Source organism: Crotalus tigris, unplaced genomic scaffold, assembly GCF_016545835.1.
Source record: "Crotalus tigris isolate CLP2741 ecotype Arizona unplaced genomic scaffold, ASM1654583v1 scf7180000019189.1338056, whole genome shotgun sequence".
In the NCBI taxonomy this organism is placed as follows: domain Eukaryota; kingdom Metazoa; phylum Chordata; class Lepidosauria; order Squamata; family Viperidae; genus Crotalus; species Crotalus tigris.
The window spans coordinates 463,968-491,778 of NW_024097425.1; the positions used below are offsets into that span (position 1 = coordinate 463,968).

The 27,811-nt window shown below is 42.6% G+C and overlaps 1 protein-coding gene and 1 long non-coding RNA gene across 4 annotated transcripts; one reads left to right on the forward strand and one right to left on the reverse strand.

Annotated features, from left to right (window-relative positions):
- Positions 1 to 12: 12 nt before the first annotated feature.
- Positions 13 to 3,877, forward strand: LOC120315977. The gene is made up of 2 exons (XR_005558833.1): positions 13 to 115; positions 2,677 to 3,877. It is a non-coding gene; the product is annotated as an uncharacterized LOC120315977 (long non-coding RNA).
- Positions 3,878 to 3,951: 74 nt separating this feature from the next.
- On the reverse strand, positions 3,952 to 25,053 carry ZNF692 (zinc finger protein 692). 3 transcript variants are annotated; one of them, XM_039361001.1, is made up of 11 exons: positions 19,233 to 25,053; positions 17,921 to 18,115; positions 17,209 to 17,240; positions 15,550 to 16,077; positions 14,701 to 14,752; positions 11,627 to 11,767; positions 10,259 to 10,321; positions 8,989 to 9,067; positions 7,872 to 7,986; positions 6,295 to 6,394; positions 3,952 to 5,768 (listed from the first exon to the last, which is right to left on the reverse strand). In XM_039361001.1, the coding sequence occupies exons 1-11, from the start codon at positions 19,292 to 19,294 to the stop codon at positions 5,450 to 5,452; spliced, it is 1,686 nt and encodes a 561-aa protein (XP_039216935.1). In that variant the 5' UTR covers positions 19,295 to 25,053; the 3' UTR covers positions 3,952 to 5,449. The 3 variants fall into 3 exon arrangements, with proteins under 3 accessions (XP_039216935.1, XP_039216934.1, XP_039216933.1); XM_039361000.1 differs by having other exon boundaries at positions 14,701 to 14,749; positions 17,921 to 18,120; XM_039360999.1 differs by having other exon boundaries at positions 17,921 to 18,120.
- Positions 25,054 to 27,811: the final 2,758 nt, after the last annotated feature.

The following is a 27,811-nucleotide window of genomic DNA, read 5'->3' on the forward strand; positions in this document are numbered from 1 at the left end:
AAAGGAATAAAGGCGGAAGTCCCATCATATTATAGGCCAGGGTGTTGTCTATCCAGCCGTGAATACTGTATGTGAGCGACTGGAAGTAATCTTGTGCGAAGGAAAATTTGCCAGGGTATTTTGTTAAAAGAGCCCCCTTGTGGGGATACTCTGTAATTGTACAAATTTACCTTTGAACAGATCTTTTGAACTTCAAAGCTTTAATTTTGGGGAAGGATTATATTGGATTATGGCATAAACCCGGTTAGGATCACATATTGTCCAAACCCAAAAGTTTATTTGCTTTTTTGGTTTAGTGACTGTGGTTAGTAAACCATAATTTCTGACTTACACTTTTGTGCAAAATCAGCTAATTCTTGGTTTATTAAATAAATTTTAATTAAACCAATAAGGTCTAATGCAACATGTAAATAACTTTCTAGCACCTTTCATTTGAATCTTTACAGGATCCTGAGTTTTAGATTGGAGAGTACCTGAGTTGCTCATTTTTTAAAATAACTTACCTTAAATGTCTGAGATGGTATAGGTTCTCCTGCTTGAGCTGGACTAGGCCTCCAAGGTCCCTTCCTATTCTATTGTATTGTATTGTATTCTATTCTATTCTATTCTATTCTATTCTATTCTATTCTATTCTATTCTATTCTATTCTATTCTACTCTACTCTACTCTACATAATGTTGGAGAAGATTCCCAAGAATAGCCAAGAAAATGAACAAAGAAAAATCATATCTATCTAGAACAGACATGTCAAACACAAGGCCCAGAGGCCAGATGTGGCCCACGAAGCCATCCTGGAAACTGAGGGAACGGCCCCCTCTGCCTTGGCCCTGGCCCAAGCCAGCTGGGAGCCAATGTACAATTTTGTGGTGGCGATCTATGCTGAAACGCATTCAGTCTTAGCTCCATAAGCCCCCCCCCGCATGGCCTGAGGAACAGTGAGGCTCCTCCAGTGGACCATGCTTTGGCACTTGCCCTGGTCCCACCCCTCTTCTGCCAGAGACCCTCAGATCTGTCCCACTCCTGCCCAGGCCCCCACAGGCACCCTTGACATGAACGATGTAGAGCTGGCCACACCCACTCCATCCACACCCACCCAGTAGGCTGCACCCACCCTGGCCACACCCACCCAGCCCCCTGAGGGCAATCACAATGCTGATGCAGCCCTCAATGAAATTGAGTTTGACACCCCTGATCTAGAATATTCAAAGCTTTAAGGAACTCATTATATGAAGACTTAGCTTTTTGAAGAAGCTAATAGAGGGAAAGAAAAAAAGGACACAGATCATCCTGGAAAAGATGTATCTATACCAGGGGTGTCAAACTCGCAACCTCACGTGATGTGTCACGACGTATCGCAACTTTTTTTGTCATTACCGGCAATGGGCTGGGCGCGGTTTTGCTATGATGCATTCCAGGCAGTTTGACACCTCTGATCTATATGGCTGCCAAAAGTTATCATCAACTTTACAGTACAGTTTAAGCTGTATAAGCTGAGAGTTTACAAACCACAAGGATTGGATTCAAGGAAAAAAACGTCAGAAGCAAATATGTCGGATTTTGTCTTAGTACTATGTATGAACCCAGCTAAAACACTGTGTTAATGCAGCTATGGAGGCTTGCATTGTAAAGTTGGCAAAGGACCTCCTTTTTAAGAACCATATTTTATGTCTCAGTTTTCCTGGCCTGGAGATCACTGAAAAAAAAATAGTTGCATGTCAAAATGTGGTTATTATGTGACATATGACTAATTATATTTTTTCATTTTTTTATTCTTTTCCTTTAATTCTTAAGATAAATAAACATATATAGTGATTTAATACCAGACATACACTTAAGACCAGTAGGTAACTAAACAGGGATTTCGATCATTAGTTTATTTGCAAGTATCTCTCACTGTTTTGCTTCATTCTTATAGGGGAAGATTCATTTATTTTTTTCCAACCTTCCATCAAACTTAAAAGATTTCATATCCATCTCCAAAAGAAATCAAAACCACAGCAACCATCGCCTTTTGGCATTGCAAAATTTAGACATTCAGAACTTTTAGCATTTGTTCCACCTCCGTGTAAATCAGTGGTTCTCAACCTTTTTAATGCTGCGACCCCCAACTGGTCGTAAGTCGAGGACTACTCAACCGGTCGTAAGTCGAGGACTACTCAACTGGTGCAGCATCGTTTGCAGAATGGGACTTTTGGCGGCTCAGCAGGGCAGAGACAGCCTGGACAATTCCTATTGGCTTTTGAAAGCCAATAGAATTAGACTCTATTCAAGAGAGTCTATTCTATTGGCTTTCAAAAGCCAATAGAATAAAAGGGAGTAGCACAGCTAAGGAAAAGGGGAAAAAAATGGCGGACTGCATTGTTTGGCGACCCCCGTGAAATGGTCATCCGACCCCAAATGGGGTCCCGACCCACAGGTTGAGAACCACTGGTGTAAATGAAGAAAAATCTTGGAATGTAAACAGCTAAATTCAATTCCCTAAGAACGTCAGTCTTCTTATCAAACAACACAACTTTGAAATCTTCACTAGGTTATAAGACATAATACTTATGCAGTGTCTGAAATCTCCAAGGGAAGCAGCCACAGAAAGCTAAACTGAAGTTTGTCAAAATAAAACAGATTCAGTAAATTTGGTTTTAACCCTCTGATCATTTATTTGTTTCCCGAAACATATAGAACACAACTGTATGGACTGAGAACTCTTGGTGTGAAGTCTCACTTTAGCTGCCAGGTAAGAAAATTCCTTGGATTTAAATCTCTACATTTCTAGGACTCCAGTATGGCTGTGTTTGGCATGGCTTGACATAAAACTGGGCATAACTGTCCAAAACTTTATGAAATTAAAACACTGCACTTATAGATACACTGGAGCATTTCCCAAACTCATTTCCTAAAGTCATGAATGCCGAGGTTTTTTATTTTAAGAAAAATGTGACTGTGAGGAATCACTCCCTCTTAACACTCCAAACGAGACAGAGTAGGACCTCATGCAGAGAAGCAGCAGAAGTATTTCTTTAATGACAGGAGAGGTAAATGCTGCAGAGATGGCACCATTACATGAGGAATGCTCACAGCCCTCCAACCACAGCCTTTTAATACATATATTTCTCTCAACATCCTAGAAATGAGTCAAAGGAGTAATATATTGGACATATGAGCTTTCCTAAGCCTAGTATACATGTCTTCTGGGTCTCCTGAAAAAGGAGAAATCTAGATCCCGTGTTATTCAAGGGTTAAACTTGAAGTCCTCATCACAAAATGTTTTGCTTTTCAGTGTTTATATAATCCTGAGAGTATGAAGAAAGCTGTCTTTCAATTATCACAACTCAATACAATTCTTATTCATCTTTTGATGGCAAAGTTCCATGTACTGGAAGCTGACTTCACCCTAAACCTTGGGGTACGAATATCCAAAACAGGTAGGAATTGAGGCTGATGAGGCATAAACAGTCCAAAAATACACTTTATCGGGAAGGAAGAATCAAGGTTGGCACAAATGCTAGATTACATCTTTAAATTGCAGCTTCCGTCCCTCCATTTTTGACTTGTAAACTATTTTTCTGGCTCCTGGTTTGACTTAAAAAAATTCTGAATTGCAACATCCTGTTTCCAGAGGGTGAAGCAGGGAAGTGCAGCTCTGCTTGGCAAATATGACACATCTTTCTGGCTCTGTGGAGCACAACAGCAAAAACTATTCCTATGAATGGCTGTTATTACAATTTAAAATCTGGGCCGGCTAGATAGGAGTGGAAAGTTAATCAGAATAATGTGCATTTAATAGTGACATACAAATAGAAAAATAGTAGCGTATGAAATTGTCAGTGGAATACGGCCTTCCAAGAAACTCCATTTCCACTTAAAAAGTACATTAAAAAAATCCCTTGTAACCTTTTTTATACAGCCATAAAATCCTGACGATTTTAAGCTTCAATGTTTGTGAACAATGCTATGTGGTTGTCAGAAGTTCATACCCACCATTTCAAGTAGCTGGGGCTAAGACTTAAATACTCAACACGTATTTTGCCCCTTGCAAAGTCAATCACTGTGGTTAGCAAAACATAATGGCATAAAATATGCATATCTACATTGCCCTGTATATAAAAATTGCATCATTTATGCAGACTGCAAAGTAGTTCCTAAAAGCTACAGCAGATCCCTTCATATCTTCCATGATCACTGCCTGACCAGGCCAGGTAAAGTCGGGACTGCACCTGTGTTTATGTCAGTTAGCTGTTCCCCATGTCTCCTTAGCCCAGGGGTAGGCAACCTTGGCTCTTTTATGACTCGTGGACTTCAACTCCCAGAATTCCTGAGCCACCCATGCTTGAGCTGAGCTATCCCTGCCTTAGCCCCTCCCGCTACACTCACAATCTACATAAAGGTTTAGTAGCCATTTACAACAGAAAGATTCTGATTGGGCTACAGACATATCCACCAACATTCCCTACTTTGGCTCAAAGAGATATTCCTCCTCTTTGACCAGACTGGGTGATGCAGCTTTGTTCTCATCTCTGAACCTTGCTTCAATGTCACACTTTGTGTCCCCTGCTCCTGTTGACTGATTTTTGGTTGCTGTGACATATCTCTTTCCCTGCCAACATCCCTCCATGGCCATTTCATTTTGTGCTAGTCAATTGACATGATGACAGGACCAAACTACTGACCAGATCTGGGGAGAAGCAAATGCCACCACACCCATATCCTTCTGAGAGATGTTGCAATGGCCTCCAGGCCAGGATGTTTATTTTTAGAATTCTGACAGGTAAGTCACCATACAGACTCTCAAATCTACTGACCAGAGGACTTTGGGGAGCAGCTCACCTGTCAGACTATGTAAAACAAATATCCAGACATGGAGATGGCTCTGCTACTGTCTGACAAACAGATTGACTTAAGACCTCTAGAATCGAAGTTCGGATAGATGGCTAAACTCACTGCTATACCCATTTGTCCAAGCTGGTCTCCTGCCCCTTCTAGTACCATCCTACGTTAAAGGGTATAATTAACACAGCCAATGCTTTTCCCACCGGCTGAGAAATCCACCAATTCTTGCAGCTTAACTTGCCCTGCAGTAAACAGTTAGGACAGCACCATTCACCAGCCTCATTCGAGAAAGCAGACAGCAGCTATGCAGACAGAACGAATTAGGCCAGTGTACTTTGGTTCACCCATAGATGGAAGGAAAACACACCAAACTGGCTCTCGGGATGACATGCCCCACCACTAGACATCCTGGAACCAGGCGAGGCAGAACCCCAAGATTGTCCTTTTATTCCAGAACTGAGCCCAGAGGAGCCGAGTGAAAGACTGCGATTGGTGGGATCTTGTTTTAGAGGCTGGGGCCCATGTGTCTTTGCTGATTTTGTAATCTGCTGACGTAATGCAATCCACCTGCAGGAGATGTCGGGAATTCTCTCCACTGTTGCTTTTCCTCCTTCTGCTCGGTCCATTATTCAATGATGACGGTAATTGCAAGGGCAGGAGGCTCCACCCCTTTCCCTATGTCACACTGCTGAGTCTGAACCGGGTTTGCCATTGGCTCTGCTGCAAGTGGAGAGCTCGGAGGGGGCGGCTCCTGTGCTGGCGGGAGAGGCCCGGTGGCCCCCTCGGGATGGCTCTTGCTCTTGTGCGCAGTGACGTTGTCCTTCTTCTCAAACTTCTTGCCACAAAGGTCGCAGGAGAACTGGTAGAAGGAGTCGGCATCATGCTTCTTCATGTGCCAGTTCAAGGACGCTTTTTGGCGGCAGGTAAAACCACAGATCTCACACCTAGGTGAAAAGGAAGGGGGAGATTCACCAAAGAGGAAAGAGGGCCGCTGGAAATAGGTGATACAAATCCAGCCTTGACTCTCCCAATGACCCTCCTCACCAAAGGGAAGGGTCGTTTTTGTACAACAGGGCTGGGCAATTCTTTTGCTGCCTCTGGCTGAATGACCAAGTTGTTGGTGAAGCAGGGTAGAAAATCAATACAATGTGAGATTACCCAGGTTACCTCACACAAAGTGGGATTGACAAAACACCCTGCTTTATGCCTTACTGCAGGGGTTCTCAACCTTGACAACTTTAAGACTTGTGGACTTCAACTCCCAGAATTCCTCAGCCAGCTTTGCTGGCTGAGGAATTCTGGGAGTTGAAGTCCACAAGTCTTAAAGTTGCCAAGGTTGAGAACCCCTGCCTTACTGGGAAGGCTTCTCAGTTGTTGATTGTGAGAAGAAGGATGCTGGATTTGATGATCTTGATCCAGCAGAGCCCTCCGATTGTGCTTACTCATTTCTGCCTTGTGGGGCATACTCACTGTAGGGGTTTTTCTCCAGTGTGGATCCGCCTGTGGATAATCAAATTACTGCTCGTTCGGAAGGAGCGGGCGCAGAATTCACATATATAGTCCCTTTTATCTGCAAGTAAGGGCACAATAAGTCACTGGCCAGCCTGATCCTAAAGGCACAGCCTTCATTATAGATATGGGCAATCTATAAATCTTTCCCCTCCCCCCAATACTACACTTAGGGTTGATCCAAAATGTTTTTTTATGGCCTTCTCTTTTCCCTTTTTATTCCAAGCTCAGAAGTTATCCAACTTAGTTCCTGAATCCGATTTCTATGCTGAGGACAGGACCACATCATAATGAAACCTGATTTTTAAACAGGTCACAAGAAACTTAATTAACAAATAATTGACAATTTGCACAGAAAAAAAAACAATGCAAAATCACACCAACCAGCTCTCTAGTGCTCAACCCAAGTTGCTCCATGAGTTTGATTTTTTCTCATGGAAAGATAACTTGAGTTTGAGTCAAATAAGAGGACAAGAGAAGTAAGGATTGGCAGGAAAAAGTGGCAGTGGGGTGAATCTAAAGGGGATGTTCTGTATCTGTTCCTGGTGTGGGTTTTGCCTTTGTTGGTAAGATTTGATGTATCTAATGATTTCTTTTGGTGTAGCACAGTGTTTCCCAAACTTGACAATTTTAAGGCATGTGGACTTCAACTCCCAGAATTCCACAGTCCTCATGCCTTAAAATTGTCAAGTTTGGGAAACACTGGTAGCACCATGTCTTTTGTGGGTATTTTCTGATCAGCTCTTGAAAAGGAACTTGTAGCTTTCCACTATGAAAAAATAAAATCAACTTTGGATTATAAACAGGGGATTCTCTCCAAATGAATATACCATGTTAGTTTTAGAAGTGCAGCAGAATTGCTGGATATTATTATTATTACTATTTTTTTGCAGAGGTTGCACGACATGCTAAATCACAGACCAGAATAACCAAATACAATTACTACAGTCGCATGACATGCTTTATCACCCAAAATCATTCATGTGAGGGACTAATGTGATGGTCTTGTCCCCACAACCACTGGCTTCTCATCAGAGGCTGAAGGACAGATGATTCATAATTATGGCCTGTTTTAACCTCTTCTCTCCTGAAAATTTTCCAGGATAATTCCTTTTTGTCACCCAGTGGCCTTTTGTATCATTAAATTGTTTTATAAGGTATGACAACCTGTCAAAGGCCATTAAACAACTTTTCTGTCTGGAAAGAATGGGAACCTATCAACATCCAACATTATCACTGGTGAAAGGACAATCTGGTGCTCTCTATGTGCTCAGGAGCACAACTCTCAGAATGCCTTGACCATTGGTTAGACCAGACATGTCAAACTCGCGACGTCACGTGACGTCACGGAACGTATCGGAACTTTTTCCCCATTGCCGGCAATGGGGTGGGTGCGGTTTCCTCGTGACGCATCTGGCCTGTGGGCCGGCAATTTTGACACCCCTGGGTTAGACAGACTGCCAGGACAATGAAAGTTGTGGCTCAAAACGTTTAGCAGGCACCAAATGGAACAAAAGCATATTGTTAGACTCTCTCACCACTGTGCAGTTTCTCATGTTCTTTGAGATGTTTCTTGAAGTTGAAGGATTTGCCGCAGCCGGGATCAGAGCAGGTAAAGGTCTTTTGGTGAACATGCTGGTATTTCTTGTGGTGCTGGAAGATGAGGAAAAAAATAACCCAGAGAGAGAATATCAGGCTCTAAAATCTGTATCGCTCCTTAGCTTAGATCAGTGGTTCTCAACCTTTTCTTCACCACAGACCCCCAAGACTTCACTCAAGATTTAAATCATAACATTTCTTCAAGCCTTTGTGGACCCCCTGTAACGACATCATGGCTCCCAGGGATGTGCGAATCACAGGGTGAGAACCGCTGGCTTAGATAATCCAAAGGAAGATTTTTTTTTAGTAACATAAGGGGTACGCAATGATGAGATTCTGTAGTAGCTGGACCTTGCATCCCTTCTATTTCTCTGGATGATGCTTCTAAAGCAGACATGTCAAACTCAAGGCCCGGGGGCTGGATGCGGTCCGCAAAGTGGTTTCATGTGGCCCGCAAAGCCATCCTGGAAACAGTGAGGGAACGGCCCCCGCTGCCTTGGCCCTGGTCTAGGCCAGCCGGGAGCCAATGTACAATTTTCTGGTGGTCATCTTGGCACTTGCCCCAGTGGACCATGCCTTGGCACTTGCCCAGTCCCACCCCCTTCTGCCAGAGACCCTCAGATCTGTCCCACTCCTGTCCAGACCCCCATAGGCACCCTTGACGCGAATGATGTAGACCTGGCCACGCCCACCCAGCAGGCCACACCCACTCCATCCACGCCCACTCATTAGGCTGCACCCACTTTAGCCACACACACCCCAGGGCAACCGCAATGCTGATGCGGCCCTCAATGAAATTGAGTTTGACACCCCTGTTCTAAAGTAAAGGGGGGAACCTTTTCTGGTATAAAATCTAAGATTTGTAGTTTTCTATTAACTTCGGTGCTTCTGGTCCAACCAGATGCCAACAAACAGGGCCTTATAGAAAGCGTCACCCTGTTGCTTGACTCTAAAGTACTGACACTTGGGAAAATTTAAATGAAAGATAGAAGTTTTGTCAGTCACTTGTATGCAACCCAAGAGACTGGTGGCCACTGCTGGTCCTCCTTCACTTACATTCAAGTATTGGCGATTGGAGAAAATCTTCCCACAACCATCATAGTCACAAAGGAGAATCTCTCGCTTGGCTGCCTTCCTGTGAAGAAAGGCAAAAACAGAACAGACAGGAAAGCCAAAAGGAAGAGGAAACATATCAAATCTCCAGGCTGAAGATACACAACCGATTTATAGAACTATCTAAAATAGGGGTCTTCAAACTTGGCCACTTTAAGACTTATGGACTTCCACTCCCAGAATTCCCCAGCCAGCATGGGTGGCTGGGGAATTCTGGGAGTTGAAGTCCACAAGTCTTAAAGTGGCCAGGTTTGCAGACCCCTGATCTAACACAATTTTTGGGTACTCTAGGTCAACATACAGAAGTATTTTATAGACATCTCTCCCACCTCAAAGTAAACAAACCTGGATTGTTTAGAGATCTTGATGGGTCAAAAATAATTTGACTTAAATTGCAACCAGTGTGATTTTAATCCAATTCATCTGATAGAAAAATAGATTAATTAACAGTTTTGGGGAAGCAGCTTTTCCCAAAATACGTCTGTAACTCTTGAAGTCTCCATGATTCCAAAGAAAAGGTAATCAAAACAATCCATTAGGTTTTTAATAACTTTTTGATTATCAGATAAAGGTTTCATGCATATGATTTTTTTTTATAATTTCTGGCTTTGCTAATCCTGAAAAGCTATGGTGAGCCTTGCTAGCTGCTCTTCTCCCTCTTTGAATGCTGTAGCTGTTCCTTGGGGTCCAGCTGCTCCTTCTTTTTCTAATGAGCAAGAGCCTCGGTAGTGCAATGGTTAGAATGCAGTATTGCAGGCTAACTCTGCCAACTGCCAGTAGTTTGAGCTTGACCGGTTCAAGGTGGACTCAGCCTTCCATCTTTCCAAGGTCAGTAAAATGAAGACCCAAATTGTTGGAGGCAATATGCTGCCTTTGTAAACCACTTAGAGAGGGCTGTGAAGCACTATGAAGCGGTATAGAAGTCTAAGTGCTATTGCTAATGATGTTTTTTTAATTTAATGATGCATTATTTTCATTGTTGTATGCTGCTTTGAGCTTGTTGGACTAAGCAGCATATAAATTGCAGTTTGCAAGCAGGATGGATGGATGGATGGATAAATAGATAAATAGAGAGGCAATAAATAGGCAAGCCGGTAATCTCTGCGAGTCTTGCAGCTTTAACCAACCTACCTAAACTTCCCTATAAGGTTTCCTTTTTCTTTTGGTCCACATAGGCTGAGGATATCATGAGCAACCATGGACCTGAACTTACCTGATTCTCTTAGGACCAATTTGGGACATATCTTCATCTCCTGGCTGTACCTGCTTCTTGCAGCTAGAAAGAGAGATTGGGATTGCTTTTCATGAAAACTGGGCTAAAATGGCAATAAAAAACATAGAATCAATCAATGACTCAAATCAGTCAATAATAAAAACAAACATTTCTACACAAGGTTTTGGGCTGACAAATATGGGGAAAGGAAATGCCTGGAGAGCTGATAGAAAAATGAAGGAACTGATTAAACCTTTTTAGGTTTAACCCTGGATGGGTTAAACCATACTGTAGACTAGTCTGCATTTCTACTTTTAGGGTACTCTATTCTTTAAGACAGAGGTGCAAAACCTGAACCTTAGGACAGAACATGGTTCTAAATGCTTTGGTTATAGCCCAGACTTTTCCTTGATACCACACTATAATTCTTAAGACAATAATGGTAGAAAACTATTAACTATGTGAAAGGTAATCATATTGTGTTGAAAAGTATAATTATATTTTTAAGAGTCAGTTTGGTGTAATGGTTATGCTATAAAGGGCCACAGAGTCCTTAATCTGAAAAAAATGTTGCAGCATAAAGTATAAGTATAAAGTAGTAGTATTAGGGCCATCTTTAGTGCCTAACAACTGAAAAGACACACATCCAGAGCATTTCAGATAACTATTTGACTCCAATGACATTTGTAATGCAAGTGTCTTATCGTAACCCTGTTATATTCCAGGTAAGTGTCAAAGGATTTCCTATAGGACAGCGTTTCTCAACCTTGACAATTTTAAGGCATGTGGACTTCAACTCCCAGAATTCCACAGCCAGCGTTGCTGGCTGTGGAATTCTGGGAGTTGAAGTCCACATGCCTTAAAATTGTCAAGGTTGAGAAACACTGCTATAGGATGACAGTACCAATTTGATCTTGACTATTTTTGAAACACCTGGTTATATTTGGATAGAAGTCTATCAAGAAACTTCAGGAGTGTAAATAAAATGGGAAGTTGTGAAATATCCCAAATGCAGGCAATGCTAAGCCACTTTCTGCCTTGCTATTGATTTATTTAATTTTAACTGGTACAGTGTGTATTGTTAAAATCACCTAGCTTGAGGGTTCATTTGAGGTGTTCTCTTCCAATGTTTCCCAACCTTGACAACTTTAAGATATGTGGACATTGCCTCCAAGAATTCTGGGAGTTGAAGTCCACATGCCATTAGGTTGCTAAGACTGGGAAGAACCCTTTTATTCCATATGTCACCTGGTAGGAGTTGCATGTGAAGTGGTATACAAATGATTACAGAAAATACTTCCTTGTTGATCTCTCATTATCCATACTGAACTGGACTCTGCTGAATTTAAAATCTTCTAATTTCATTACCTATCCAAGGAAGGCTGATAATTTTCATCTCGCAGGTCATCCATGTACATCATATTATCCTCCTCTGTGAAATCTTCTGCTTCTTCCTCCTCTGGTGGACCAGACACTGATTCTGGTGTCTCCCCTGGTAGGGTTAAAATCCTAAAGAAAGTACAAAAAAACGAAAGGCCAAGATTCAGTCCACAAAGATCCTTCATCCTGGATCAGTGGTTCTCAACCTGTGGGTCGGGACCCCATTTGGGGTCGAACGACCATTTCACGGGGGTTGCCAAACAACGCAGTCCACCATTTTTTCCCCCTTTTCCTTAGCTGTGCTACTCCCTTTTATTCTATTGGCTTTTGAAAGCCAATAGAATAGACTCTCTTGAATAGAGTCTAATTCTATTGGCTTTCAAAAGCCAATAGGAATTGTCCAGGCTGTCTCTGCCCTGCTGAGCCCGCCAAAAGTCCCATTCTGCAAACGGTGCTGCACCAGTTGAGTAGTCCTCGACTTACGACCGGTTGAGTAGTCCTCGACTTACGACCGGTTGGGGGGTCACGGCATTAGAAAGGTTGAGAACCACTGTTCTGGATTAATCTTGGCTTGTTTAGTTTGGTACATTCCTCCTTTTTCAGCTGATGTGGCTATTGATCAAGAATGGTAGGAGTTGTAAGTCAAGTCAAGCCTCACACTATTTTAATTAAGAGATCTGAAGCAGCTTTCCCCTAGTGGTCTTCCTTCAGATATATGGACTTCAACTCCCAGAATTCCTCTGCCAATATGTTGTCACTGCTGAACTTTCTGGAATATCTAGAGAACAAGAAATTTGGAAAGTCTGAGTTAAAAACTAAATCTGGAATTCCTCTGTGCAGCTGGTCAGAGATGCTGCAAGCACAATGCTGGAGGAGTAGTTCTGATTTCTTGCACTAGCAATTAAGAGTTATTAAATTAGTTGCACTCCTACCTTCTCCTGTTGATGGTAAATGGGGTGTGTGTGGAAAATCTGGGAGAACTGAAATCCTGCTATGCTGCCTCCTTATGGCAAGGGGTGGTGGGTCTGTGTGCGTTTTTGGAAGGATGAACAAAGAACACTGAGACTATTTGCCGAAAGAATATATTCTCCGCAGGATTATTCAAGACATGAAGGTCATCCTAGCTTCCAGGTAAAACAAGCAAGACAGGTAGTCCTCAACTTACGACCCCAATTGAGCTCAAAATTTATGTTGTTAAGTGAGTTTTGGCCCATTTTATGACTTTTCTTGCCACAATTGTTAAGTGAGTCACTGAAGTTGTTAAATTAGTAACACGGTTGTTAAGTGAATCTGGCTTCCCCATTCTCTTTGCTTATCAGAAGGTAGCAAAAGGTGATCACATGATCCCAGGATACCGCGACCGTCATAAACGTGAATCAGCTGTCAAGCATCCAAATGTAAATCACGTGACTAGGGGGATGCTGTCGCCACAGTCATAAGGGTGAAAAATGGTCACAAGTCACTTTTTTTAGTGCCGCTGTAACTTCGAATGGTCACTAAATGAACTGTTGTAAGGCGAGGACTACCTGTATAGGAAGTTATAATATGATAAAATGCAGCAGGCAGATGATCACTTTAGTGACAATGGCATAAGGCAGGGGTGTCAAACTGCCGGCCCACGGGCCAGATGCGTCATGCCGAAACTGCACCCACCCCAGCTCTGGCAATGGGAAAAAAGTCGCGATATGTTGCGGCACATCATGTGACGTGGCGAATTTGACACCCCTGGCATAAGGTGGTACTGCGTGGGAGAAGGCAATGGTGTTCTACAAAGAAAATCACATGGCAGCAAGATAACATGATTGATGATGGGTCTCTCAGGTCAGACGGCACTCAGTATATCTTTCTAAGTACTAATGGTATTTATGATGTGACTAGCCCAGGGGTAGGCAACCTTGGCTCTTTTAGGACTCGTGGACTTCAACTCCCAGAATTCCTGAGCCAGCATGGCTCAGCTTGGAAACCTCTCCCTTTCCCCTCAGCATGGCTGGCTCAGGAATTCTGGGAGTTGAAGTCCACACATCACAAAAGAGCCAAGGTTGCCTACCCCTGGGCTAGATTAAAGCCTTCAGGACATCTAGTTGCAGATGTTGCTGTACAAAAAAAGAAAATCTGAAGTTGCAAAGAGAGTTAATGGTGAGCATATGGAACAAAAGAACCATGAACATGGAAAAGCTCAATGAAGTGAACACTGAAACAAATTGACTATAGATTGACACCAGCAGATTGAAATGGACCAGAATTGGACACTTTCAGTCAGAAAATTACACTGCTTGTCACTCAGGGCTTGAAACCAAAGAAGGCCTGGCATAGCTTTCAGAGGCAGGGAGGATACAGCAGTGCAGTCAGTGACCAAATAAGAACACTGTGTGTCAGAACAAATGGTGGAAATTGCCGAGAAAAGATGTCCAAACCAAGAAAATAAAGATCTCATTAAAAAAATTGAAAGAATTTTATATTGCTGTTAGAAGAGGCATGAAACCATATTACAACAACATCTGTAGACATAGAAGATGGAATTAAGCACAGTAAAACAAGGAAAAAAAGATGTCCAAACTGAGGTTGGACATATCGGCTTATTGATTACTGTAGTAATGAATGCCTGGACTTTCTGAAAAATCAGGCTGAGGACAGATCATTCTGGAAAGGTCTATGTATGTGGTCGCTAAAAGCTGATATCAATTAGATAGCACATAGCCACTTCATCAATCATTAAAAATGCCCAAACCCCAATAATTTAAGGACATCAGAAAATTTCAGGAATTTATTCTACCAGCCCAACACATGCGCGCGCATACACACACACACACAGGAAAACCAGGAATAGATTTTAGTATAAAATGGTGATCTCCCTTCACTACTGAGGCTCAGAACAAATCTCTGGGATCATTATTTTCCTCAATGACTTTCCAAGCTGTCTTTTGCACCAGGTTTCTTTGACAAATGTCACTGTTAACAAAAGATACCATCAATCAAGTGAATCTGAAAGCCATTTGCCCTCAGTACGTAGCAAGCAAGGTCCGTTTGGACCCTGCTATGATGGCACGAGAGAAGAAATGTACCTTTCAGGCCTTGGAACTTCGGTGCTACCTGGAATCTCATCTGTTACAGCTGCTGCAAGAGAAAACATGGCAGTGTCGGATTGAGAGACGTGGATCAGCAAGACTTTTTAAGGTAGCCATTTAAAAGGACTCTGGACCCTGAAGCTCAACGGTAGACATAAATCACTCCCAAGACCATTTCCCCAGATCATGTTTATTTCTTTTTTAAAAAATATAGGCCTCTACTTGGTTCGCTTTTAATAGTCTCTTGCCTGGTTAGAGTCTCATTCAGGGGATCAGACAGGTGTTTTTGAAAACTACAAAGGACTCCCTTTCTTTCTTGTTCCCCCAGAATATATATTTTGGTGAGTGAGGCTAGTAAGCCTTGACAGGTTAGTTTTACCTGTAAGTTCATTTATTTGTTTTTTTTATTCAAGAGCAGTGACATTCCTTCTGGTTTCAATATATCTCACTTCCATCTTCAGGCTGCCTTTCTTTTGCAAAATGTACGTTCCCTTGCCCTCATTATTGTAAAATTAATTTTAGTGAGGGAAGGAGAAAGATCTAGCTTCCTCATTGCTATTTTGCCGAGTTTTTTCTTTCTTAGAATTTTGGACTAAGATTATTCAGGATTACCAGATACATAGTAAAAGTGTTATTGACAGGCTCAAAACCTTGAAATATATCAAGGCTCAAAAACTTGAAATAAACTTCTAGCCACAATCCAGATAGCCCACAAGAAAAACCCTACCCTGGCCCACTTCTGCCCCATAGCCTCTCACCCCCCCCCAAGTGTTTTGCATATCCTACCAATTTGCCACCTTTGCCCTCCCAATTCTATCCATGGCTCCTCCAGCCTCTCCCCCTCACCTGTCTCATCCGAGTTTGTATTGCACAATAATTCTGTCTCCTTGTCCAGACCTGTGCCATTGGCAGGAGACCTACATGTGGTCCTCTCTCTGTCCATACCACATTCCTCATCTTCTTGGGAAGACGACTCCGGCTCGTCCACAGGACAGGGCGAGCTGGAAGCAAGTGCTAACGAAATGGCATGGGCTGCTGCTGCCTTGCGAAGGGAGCGCCGGCATCTGATGACCGGGGAGGGTGGGGGGCTGAGCTTGGAAGTGATTGCTTCCTCCTCTTGCTCTTGCCTGTCACTAGAGGCTTTTTGGCCAAAGGGTGGCAGGCTGATGTTTGAGGCAGGGGGACTCCAGGCAAAAGTATGGCCAGCTAGACACTCCCATTCCAGCTGGCTGCAGACTGTCTCCTGCTCCAGCAAAGCAGGCTTCACATTGGGGATGAAAGCACATTCCTGGCTGTGGTTGTGAGAAAGGACAACCAGATGCTGCAATGCCTCAGAAGGAAAAGCGATGGGCTCAGCACTGAAGCTGTCTGATCCTGAAGAAAGGAGGAGAGAAGAAAAGAGACTCGGCTTTAACAGGGAAGCAAAACTTCAGTGTGAAATTCCCCACTCCAAGTTCTCAACCCTATAATAATGTTGGAAGGGATCTTGGAGGTCATCTAGTCCAACCCCGATATAGGAAACCCTATATCATTTCAAACAAATGGCTGTCCAGTCTCTTCTTAAAAACTTCCCGTGTTGGAGCATTCACTGCTTCTGGAGGCAGGTTGTTCCACTGGTTAATTGTTCTGTCAGCAAGTTTCTCCTTAGTTCTAGGTTGCTTCTCTCTTTGGTTAGTTTCCATCCGTTGCTTCTTGTCCTGCCTTCAGGGGCTTTGGAGAATAGCTTGGCCCCCTCTTCTTTGTGGCAGCCCCTGAGATACTGGAACACTGCTATCATGTCCCCCCTCGTCCTTCTCTTCATTAAACTAGACATACCCAATTCCAGCAGCCATTCTTTATATGCTTTAGCCTCCAGTCCCCTAATCATCTTTGTTGCTCTTCTCTGTACTCTTTCTAGAGTTTTGACATCTTTTTTACATTGCGGTGACCAAAGCTGGATGCAGTATTCCAAGTGTGGCCTTACCAAGGCATTGTAAAGTGGTATTAATACTTCACGTGATCTTGATTCTATCCCTCTGTTAATGCAGCCCAGCATCTCAAAAGGAGAAACTGAATTTCACTTCAAGGGTCTATATAATTACAGGTAGTCCTTGACTTATAACATTCAGTGACTATTTGATGTTACAATAGCACTGAAAAAAGTGACTAATGACCATTTTTCACTTATGACCGTTGCACTCTCTCCATGGTCACGTGATCAAATTTCAGAGGTTTGGCAACTATTTACGACAGCCGCAGTGTCCTGGGATCATGTGATCCCCTTCTGTGACCTTCTGACATGCAATGGAGAAGCCAGATTCACTTAACAGCCGTGTTACTAACTTAACAACTGCAGTGATTCTTTTAAAAATTCTGGCAAGAAAGGGCGTAAAATGGAGCAAAACTCGCTTAACAACTCTCTCGCTTAATAACGTAAATTTTGGGCTCAATTGCAGTCGTAAGCCAAGGACCACCAGTATAAGCCTCTTCTAACCTAGACGATAGATAACCTGTAAGGGTGTTTACCTGTTTTCAATACTGAGGCATGTGAACTGTACCTACAAAAGAAAGATAAGAGGTAGAGTGAGCAGACAGACTAAATTGTGCTCGCACATGAGCAAGAATAATCTGTAAGCGGCATCCAGCATACAAGATAATTTTAATAATAAAAAGAGCAGGATCAGAACCTTCTCAAATGTGGAACTTCCATGGGTATGGACTTCAATTGTCAGAATTCTGAGGAGTGACTATACTACCTGTGGAATTCTGGGAGTTGAAGTCCATTTATCTGACAGCTGCCAAGTTTAGGAAACACTGCACTACACCAAACATTTTCTACTGTTTCTGCCAGCTTCTCTTTTAAGGTTCTCCTGGCCAATTAAAGATTGGGCCAAAATAAGAATAGGGAGAAAGGCATTAGAATAACCCAAAATGATGATGGGAGTACAGTAGCTGATGATGGGAGCGAAATCTCTTGTGAGAAGGAGGTAAGCATGCTTATTAACATGCCATTTTATTTTCTACACTGTGAAATCTCAGCTTGATATTCTCTTCCTCTAAAATAGCAGAAAGGTTGCAACATTTGTCCAAAATCAAGCAGTTCAACCTCCCATTAAAGTAGCATGAGACCTGTCACACAGCCCTTCACTTAAATTCATACAGTCTAATGTTGAATGTTTACTTCATATTTGGACAAAACTAACAGAGATAGAAATAGTCATTGCGCACAAAATCTCACCTGTCAAGCAGGTATTTGGCCAGCTGGGAATGGAGAGAAAAACCCAGCTGCTCTTTGAGCTGACACCACTGCTCCAGGTGGCTTCCAATACGGATTCGGCACTTGCTGCGTCGGGCATCCAGTTCTTTACGTTTCTGCTTGCGAATAATCTCGGAAGCCCGTTGTCGGCTCTGGCGTCCATGCTCCATCATCTCACTGAACTAGACAGATTGGCAGATTAGGAATCCGCATAGAACAGCCACTGGATCATAAGTACATTACATGCCCACAAAGTGGGATTTGTCTCCAGCCATAGTTGAAGGGTCCAGTGGCTCTGGCCAGCATGGACAGCTCTGCCTTCTGCTTCAGGGGTTGTAGATATTCCAGCTGTGATTCCAATATTAGACAATTTTAGATGGCACCACGGCCTAGAAAAAGGTGATCAGTGGGCAACCCTTAGCTGAGGAAGAGGACAAGATGTTATCCCGTGTTCCTGGCCACACATCAACATCAAGATCTCTGTTCCATATTGCAGACCCCAATTTTGGAATTTTGTCCCTGTAATAATTTTTTATAAACTGATTTAAGAGCACTCCATGATCATGGAAGAGAACTATTTATAATATCAGTACATAAAACGTGTTCCTTTTTGGGTTGCACATGTATGTATAAAATTCACTTGCAGCAAGCAAAATGGAAACCTTTGGAGTTATGTGCTAGACAGATATGGCAGCAAAATTGAATATTTTTTCAAAGTCAGCAATATCACTTCTATAAATTTATCTGACCCTCCTTTTTTGCAAGGGAGATGAATCTTCAAGAAGTGCCTAATGATAATCATCAGCGGCCTCTTTTTTATTATTTTTTATTAAGAGTGAGCTAAAACAAAAGACAAGATGAAGTTGAAAAGGATGTTCCAGTGTATAGTAGAAAAGCTTCAAAATCTTTTTGTTAGTCTTAAAATAAGGTATACTAGATATTTGCAATAAACAGGGAGATGAGGGTTTTTTTTATTTATGGAGGACCAGGTTCTACTGAATCCATAATTCTTTTATTTTTTCCACCGTCAGAGGCGTATTTAACTCGGGGATAAGGTCGACGTGGTTAAACTCGCGATCCTAATCAGGAGACAAGATTTTAACTTGTACCAAGAGCTACGGTACTAACACAAGCAATGAATACCAATTCCGCGCTTGTTCGTTTCAAATCTCGGCGGTCATTCCAGTCCTCCCGTCTCGCCTTCCAAGAGGAATTTGCAGAATAAGCAAGTCGTGCGCAGAAGTAGAGGAGGAGAAAAAAAAAAGAGAAAGAGGGAAAAGACGGCAGTTCTTACGATAGTAAAACCGGAGATGCACGAGCAGTTTTGGCTTTCCACTTCGTTCCACACGTTTCCATGCATTTACAGGCGGAAATCCTACGTTGACTCAAGACTCTCCAGCGCCTGCCCAGGCGAGCTTTCCTCTCTTCTGGATAGTTTCAAAATACCTGGCGGGCGCGTGGCTCCTTTGCCGCTGAATGAAACGAGCGTCCCCAGGAGTGATCCCAGGTTTCACTTATGGCAACCTCGAGGATGTCCGTCCACCGTGCAGCTCCTTGAGGATCAGGTTGCAAATCCCGGATAGACTTGAAAAGCCGCTACACCGCTGAAGCGGAGACAGTTGCTGCCCGGCTTGGAAACGGCAACGGCACAGGAAGGGGCTGGATCAGCTCTCGGTTAAGGGCTGTGCGTGGCCTGCCTCGGCGGGCGAATCGGAAGAAGCGGCAAAAGGAGGGCCGCGGTAAATTGAGCTGTGGGTGCGTTTAATTCAGCGTTAATTTATTCCACTGGAGAGGTTCAGTCGCTCAAGTACATTTCCTCCGGAGGGTCCGATTGGCAGTTTTCAACCGCGAGCCCGACCAGAGTGAAAACTTCCGCATCCTGGACTAGGTTTGGATTGTTTCAACACTCCAACTAAGTCGTGACAGCCACTCACTCGAAGTTATCATTTAGAAAGGAGGAAAGACATAAAAGTCGGAACTTTGCTCTGACAAGGACATCCTTTGTGTAAACTGTAATATCCTTTCAGGTGGAAAAGACCACAATCATTAGGACTTTCTTGGTAGTGTCTTGGTGCAAAAAAGAGAAGAAAAAGGCTAGTCCTTCAAATAATATTTCTGTATTTTTTTTAAATCAGGCTAACTTTGATGCCTTGAAGTATAAAGTCACTGAATCCATTTTTGAAATCAAGATAACGGTCTTATTTTTAACAATTGTAACTATCAATATGTCCACCAAGCTCTGCTTTCATTATTTAAATGAATGTATCAGAACCTCACATTTCAAAGAGTTAGTTCACTGTTTATATTCACAGCCTTTCATACATGGTGGCATGTATGAAAAGTAGCAATTTAGGGGAAAACATTGCCTCATAGTCCTCAACTTACAACCACAACCGGCACCAGAACTTACATTGCTAAGCAGGGCAGTTGTTAAGTGAGTCATACTTGATTTTAGCATTTAGACTTATATACCGCTTCATAATGCTTAGCCCTCACTAAGTGGTTTATAGAATGAGCATATTCCAACAATCTGGGTCCTCAGTTTACCAACCTCAGAAGGATGGAAGGCTGAGTCAACCTTGAACTGGTCAGGATTGAACTGTTGGCAGTTGGCAAAATTAGCCTGAAATACTGCATTCCAGCCACTGCTGGCACAGATTTTACCACTTCTTTTGCTATGGTTGTTAAGTGAATGACTGCAGATAAGTGAATCATGCAGTTACTAAGTGACTCCAGCTTCACCTATTGACTTTGCTTGTTGGAAGCTGGCTGGGAAGCAAACAGTGATCACATGACCCAGAACGATGTAATTATCATGAATACAAGCCGGTTGCCAAGTGCCTGGATTTTTATCACGTGACCATGGTCGTGTGATGGTCGTGTGAGGACCAGTCAGAAGTCACAAGTGCTGTTGTGACTTTGAATTGTCACTAAATGAAAAGTTGTAAGTTCAGGACTATCTGTGGATCCTTTAAGTATTGTCTTGTAATCATTCTGCACAGTGTCATTTGCAACAAAACAATTCTATCTAGTTTTAGAAGTCTGGAGATGCTCAGCCATACAACAGAGCTGATATGTACAAATATTCAGCTTGACTAGATGCTTTTCACTGTGTGGGGAAACTACTGCTTAGATTGATGGACAGGGATTTTTTCCTATATAGTTTGAACACTTTTATTACTTTCTTTCCATACTGTTAGTTTTAAGAATTCTGACTTATGATCATAATGGAGCCTGCATATCTGACCCAATTTTACAATCTTTTTTTGCAGTAGTTGTTAAGCAAAGCAATGATTTGCTATGGGTTTAGTTTTGCCGAAAACCAGACGTAAGTGCCAGTTTTAGCCCAAACCGTTGTAAAACGTAATTATGTAGTCATGAATGCTGCAAACGGCTGTAAATGCAGCCGTGTTGCCTAGTACCCAAAGTTTGGTCACATGGCCGGAGGGAGGATGGCCATTGGAAATTCAAATCCAAGTTTTAACTAGCCCTAAGGTAGGAACTTTGAATGGTCGTCAAATAACTAGTAGTAAGTCAAGAACTATTTGCATCTGAAACAGATTCAGTGCTAAATTTCCAGATATTTTTTAATCCAAAAGTTTCCACAATTTTATTGCCTCGTGTTTCTTTTTACTTGTATAAATTGAGGTAAGTATGTTACTTGTAAATAACTGATGTGTGTCCCATAGCTTTGTTCTCTATCTGGCCATGGGACAATGCCTTTTCAAGATCCATAATTTCAGATGGATGATAAGCAAGATGTAGAAAGATTATGATTTCTGCTGCTCATTGTAATTTTTGGAAGTGTGGAAACATTCCTTTGTCATAATAATAATTGTTGATAAGAAAGACAAAAAAATCTGAATAGTGGATGGGGCATTACTTGGAAACAGCAGAATAGAAGAGAAAGAACTATTGAAGATAACAAAATACAAAGACCTGCAAATAAAAATAGAACGATGGTGGCAAAAAAAAAAGCAACGGAAGTACCAATAGTAATACGCACCCAAAACAACTGGACCACCAATTGAACACCATCAGCATTGACAACTTCACCGCCAGTTAATTGCAAAAGGCAGCTTTACTTGAAACAGCTTACATTCTGTGACAATACCCTTAATTTAATCAAACATTCATATCTGCCTATCCCAGGTCCTTGTGAAGGACTCAATAGGTGGACAAAAATTCCAAATGCAGTCTGAATATCTGGCTGACTGGGTGTGACAAACAATAATTTATTAAACAAGTATGCTGCATGACTCAATGACTCTACTGTGTTTCCCTGAAAATAAGCCCCAATTTGATTTTTACATGTGCACCCAATATAGGTCCTACCCACAAAATAAGCCCTACTTAAGACACTGCTCACTCATTGCACCTGGTTGCACGGGGTGGGGCAAGGTGCACAGATAAAAATCAAGCTAGGGTGGGGATTGGGGGTGGACCTGCCCCATGTGCCCTACACCCACTTACCTCAGGACAGTTGCAGCCAGGACTTCCACGCCCTGACACCTGCCTTGCTTCACTGGCTCACATTTGAGGCCGCTTGCTGCTGCTTGCATGCGTTGCTTCTGTTTTGCTGGCAGAGGCCTTCAGGAAAGGCTTCTGCAGCCGAGAAACGAGCTCTGGATTGACACATGTGGCACCCCTGGCCTCCATTTCACTGGCAGAGGCCTTTCTGATGATGAAATGGAGGCCGAGGTGAGCAGCTCGTGTCAATCTGAAGCTTGTTTCCTGAAGGCCTCTGCCAGCAAAGCAGAGGCCAGGGGCGACGCGCATGTCAATCCAAAGCTTGTTTCTTGGCTGCAGAGGCCTTTCCCTAAAGCCTCTGCTAGCAAAACAGAACCTGGGGGCAATGCGTGCAAGCGGCCACAGAAATGGGCCAGCGAGGTGAGGCAGGTGTTGGGGCATGGGAGGCCTGGCTGCGGCGGTCCTAAGATAACTGGGTAAGACATCCCCCGAAAATGAGACTTGCTGCCTCTTTTGGAGGCAAAAAAAATATATATAAGTCCAGGTCTTATTTTCGGGGAAACACGGTACAGTAAAATAAAGTTGAATAAAATAAAAAAGTAAAGACAAAAGATGGCAAGCATGATGAAATAAGGGGTCTTATTCTCCCACACCAGAGGCCGGAGTAAAAAGGCAGGTCTTCCCGGCTCTTCTAAACAACAAAGATGGGAGGGGTCTCACACAAAGTTTAACTCAAGTAAAAACTTTGTATAGTGTACAGGGATATCGTATTTTTCCGTCTATAGGATGCATCCTTGTATAAGATGCTCTGGCATGCGGGTTTCACTGTGCCGATCAGCTGTTCGGCAGAGTGCCAAACAGCTGAACCGGCATATCTGAAAGTTTGGCCGGCCGACGATCTTGCCCCCTCCCCCCTCTGGTTAATGGCAAGCCCACAAGGGCTTGACATCTGCACCTGGCGGCATGGCAACCCACATGGGCATGCCCTGGGCTGCGGAGGTTACCATTATTTTTCCGTGTATAATACGCTGCACTTCTATAAGATGCACCTGATTTTTGAACAGGATGTTTGCAGGAAAAAACAGCGTCTTATACAGAAAAATACGGTACTTTCATAGAAATATCTTTCCACTCAGTCTTTCCAGAGCTGCATGGATGTTCTTAGAAATATAGTAATTTCACTTTTTTCATTGAATATGCTCAGGAAGTCTTAGAATCAGGGAAACCAGCATTAAACAATGCTGCTTGTCAGTAAAATAAAGGATGTTTTATTCTGTTTTCAAGTATTAGCCTGCAATTTGGATTTCTAGGTCAGTTCTGAAGTAGAATGAAATTTGCAGCAGGAACTTCGAAAGAAGTCTAGGGTAAGACGATCATTCAGTAATCAAACTCATGTTCTGCTTGCAAGTCATTCTCGATTCAAATAGAAAGTACAACCCTCTTAGAAACTTAACATTTATATTTTACCACTTGAGTGTCTTTTTAAAAATGTCTAACATTGTACCATAATAATTTAGTTATTTATTCCTAGAGGATTGCTCTGGAAACTAAAAATTAACATTCCTTTATGATCTGTGAAGATTGATTAACACTTGTCATGGTCCTGTTTGAGTTTCATCTTGATCCTGCCCAGGGCCAATGAGCAAGTAAGGTGTCACAAAGTCTTCTGTTGGCCCTTGGCAAAGAGAAAGCTCAGGAGGTACATTGTGAGGTGCTGGAACCTGATTGGACATCCTTCCTACATCAGAACTTGCATCTCTTAGTACCCGAGCAGACCATCAGTGGGATGAAGAGCACTAGAGCTCAATGAAACCCAAACTCAAAGCCACAGTGGCTTTCTCAGGTGGAAAAAACTGAAATAACTTGGAGACACAGGGGAAATGGCTGCTGCTCGCAGACCAAGGCGTAGGACTCGATTTTCAAGGAGAAAGAAGCAGACCAGAGGCAGGAAGAGAACACAAGGGAAGCTGCTGCCGAAGTGCAGAAAGCAACGTAGAAAACAAGGCAAGCAGGGAACAATGGTGGTGAGAAAACTAGGTGGGCCTCAAAAGTCAGGTCTGAAGCGACCTTATGATGAGTTTATTTCTAAAGTCTTGCGTCGGCTGCATCGGGACAGAATACCTATATCAACCAAAGCGAAGGGAAAAATGATCTCCTTCATAAGGAAGTTCTACAACAATGTGTCTGAGAAGGCCACGTGCAGCAAGAGAGCCAAGCACAACTGTATCATCGGCTCCAAGGAACTACAAAATGCATTAAAGAAAGTGATGCGCAAAAAACAAGCCATGGATTTGGTCCAAACTGTACGCAAAGAGCCGCGACGCTAATAGAACTGCTCTTCCTATCTCCTTTGGTTGGCCCTTGTGACATCTACAAACAAAAGGAGGGGAGAGTGAGCCAGCCTTCAAAACAACGCGCCCCCCCCCAAATCTGGTTTCCACCTGATGAAAAGTCCTGACAATACTCTAAAGATACTGAGAATCTCTTCCGTTTTAAGGAACATCTCACATAAGCACAGGAATCAACAACCTTCTGACCTGCAGTAAACTCCTCACATCACTGGAAAAAAAAAATCTTTGGAAAAGAAACATCTTATTCTTAGGAGTATAATAAAATGGGGTTTTATCAGGTCACTTAATTCTCATATGGTTTTCTTTCCTTTTAAATTATGTTGGCTGCTGGGGTTGCTACAGTGTGACTTGAACCCAAACCCTCTTGCACACTGAACATTAGAGAGCAGGGAGAAAAAGTTGGATGTAGCACACCTGAGAGTTGTTATGAGATTTGGAGGTTTAGTTACAGTCACCCCCTAAGGAGTTTAGGATGGTTACCCAAATGGAAGATTTCATACTTGCAACATAACTTGGATATCGGTTTATTTAGAAACAGGAATGGGGTTACTAGGTAATTACTGCTTTGAGCCCTTCAAACACAGCCTGTTTGTGAATGAAAATGGTTGGTGTATCTCAGAAAGGCCAATGTTCTTTCTAGGAAACAATCCCAGGTCAGTGCCAGCCCTAATGAAACATTTCACTCACAAAAAGAGCTAGAGGACACAGCTGAGTGCCCCTGAACTCTTGAAAATACTGGATATAGGACTGGGGTTCAAGCTTATTCATCCTTAGGCTAGCTTTACATATCATGCTATGCGATTGGGGTGGCTTATCCTGATGTACAATCTTAGCCAATTCCATTCAGTAAACTTTGTTGAAGTAGATTGTGGCTTAGCAGGGCTGGCATCGACCTCACTTCAAGGGGAATAATTTATTTGTTTATTTATAGGATTACAGAATAATGCAGTTGAAGGGACCTTAGAGATCTCCTAGTTCAGTAGTGGCGAACCTACGGCACGCATGCCGGAGGTGGCACTTAGAGCCCTCTCTGTGGGCACACGTGCCATTGCTCCAGCTCTGCCTCCCCCTGGAGAGTTGCCCCCGGGTGCGGCCTGCACAGAACAGTGCCAGCTAAGGACATGGCAGCCAGGCAGCAGGGACAAGATTCTGCCTTTGTGCCCGATGTGCCCAGATCCTGCTGCTGAGCATGGGTGGAGGGCGTGGCCGCCATGGCGTTGCAGGGCCGCCTGGGCAATCTGCGGTGGGCCAAGGAGGCGGTGTGGGTCCTGCGAGTGGGCGGGACAGAGCTGGGGGTGGAGCAGGGGTGGAGCAGGTGGCGGAGCGGGCGGGTGGGCTGGGAGGTGGGGTGGGTTTGGGGCACTCAGTCTCTAAGAGGTTCGCCATCACTGTCCTAGTTCAACCCCCTGCTCAAGCAGGAGACTTGCTTAAGCAGGAAACCCTACCATTTCAGACAAATGATTGTCCAATCTCTTTTTAAAAAATCTTCACTGATGGAGCACCCATAACTTCTGGAGCCAAGCCATTCCACTGGTTGATTGTCTTCACTGTCAGGAAATTTCTCCTTAGTTCTAGATTGGCTTTCTCCTTGATTAGTTTCTATCCATTGCTTCTTGTCCTACCTTCAGGTGCTTTGGAGAATAACTTGACCCTCTCTTCCTTATGTAAAACTTTTATATAGTTGCCATCTCATAACCAACTTCATGCAGCTTCCAACCAAAATGTATTTCTAAGTATGGGAATATTTGTCTTAACTTTATTTTTATAACATGCATGCACATTGTATAAACATTTAAACACAATAAAAAGATAGGAATTCAGAGAAAACATCCCCAAATATATACAGAAAGATTTTTGAGTAAAACCCAATCAATCTAAAGTTGAGGTGACCACATAAACAAAGATAAAATAAGACAGTTTCAGTTCTGATGAACAAAATAAGAAAAGATACTTTTGAAGAAATGGCTTCTGTCAAAATTTTATAACTTTAAGCATGATTATATCTATAGATAGCAAAATTAGCAGTGTGGACCATGAGGTAAAAGACAATGAACATGTAATCAATAACATGTATTGAGTCAATAATTTTAAGCCAGCTAAAACATTCTGTATACACTTTTGTATTTTCAAGAATACTTCATTAAGCAGGATGATGAAATTTCCAGAAAAGAATGGGGTACTGATGGCTGGTATTAAAGCTATGCTACAGCAGATTACAATCTTAAATGGCTTCTTGAAACAAACTAATTGAGACTTGCAAATTATACAGTATATTGCATTGAGAACTAGGGGCGTCTGCAGGGGATTCAAAAAAGTCAAGATGGTGAAGCCCTTGCCTTTTATATGAACATTGTATATGTGTTACATGTAAAAACATCTATATTCAGCCGGTTTATGGGATGGGTGGAAAATGAGGATACCTCAGCTCCGAGACGGAGGCCATCTTGATCACAATCCATTTACTAAATTGATCTTATCTTCTTTAAATCCAAATTCATACCACCATGAACTTGAACTTATCCTGAAACTATAATTAACTGCTAATATGTTTATCTCATATTTTATATTATACTTACATAAGTCTACATTAGTTACCATTGCATAGTCAACATATCTATTCAGACCCTGCACCCAGACCAGATTTCCAAGTTAAGTTGTGCAATCTGGGTTTGAAAAAATAGCAAAACTTTATCAAAAATAGTTAGGATTGGGGCAGGATCTCGCAATACCCAGAAAACAGGAAGCTTGCCAATACTGTAATAATTTCCCAGTGTCATTGTCAATTCAATGCTTCCTTTTTTGAGAGCTAAAGAACATAAGGGTAGTAATTCTTGAATAAATAGCAAAGTATGTTGTAGTTTAGAATGTATTTTAGGATAGCTGATGAAGGGGTGAAACTGCTTGGCATTATATTGTCTACAGAAATGGTCATCAAGCTGGTGATCATAGACCATTTTAATGTAACAATGACACATCAGCTGTAATAAAGGCAAAGATGGTCAACCAATCAGGTGTATCTCCATTTTCATGATGCTGTCTATCAGTGACATTG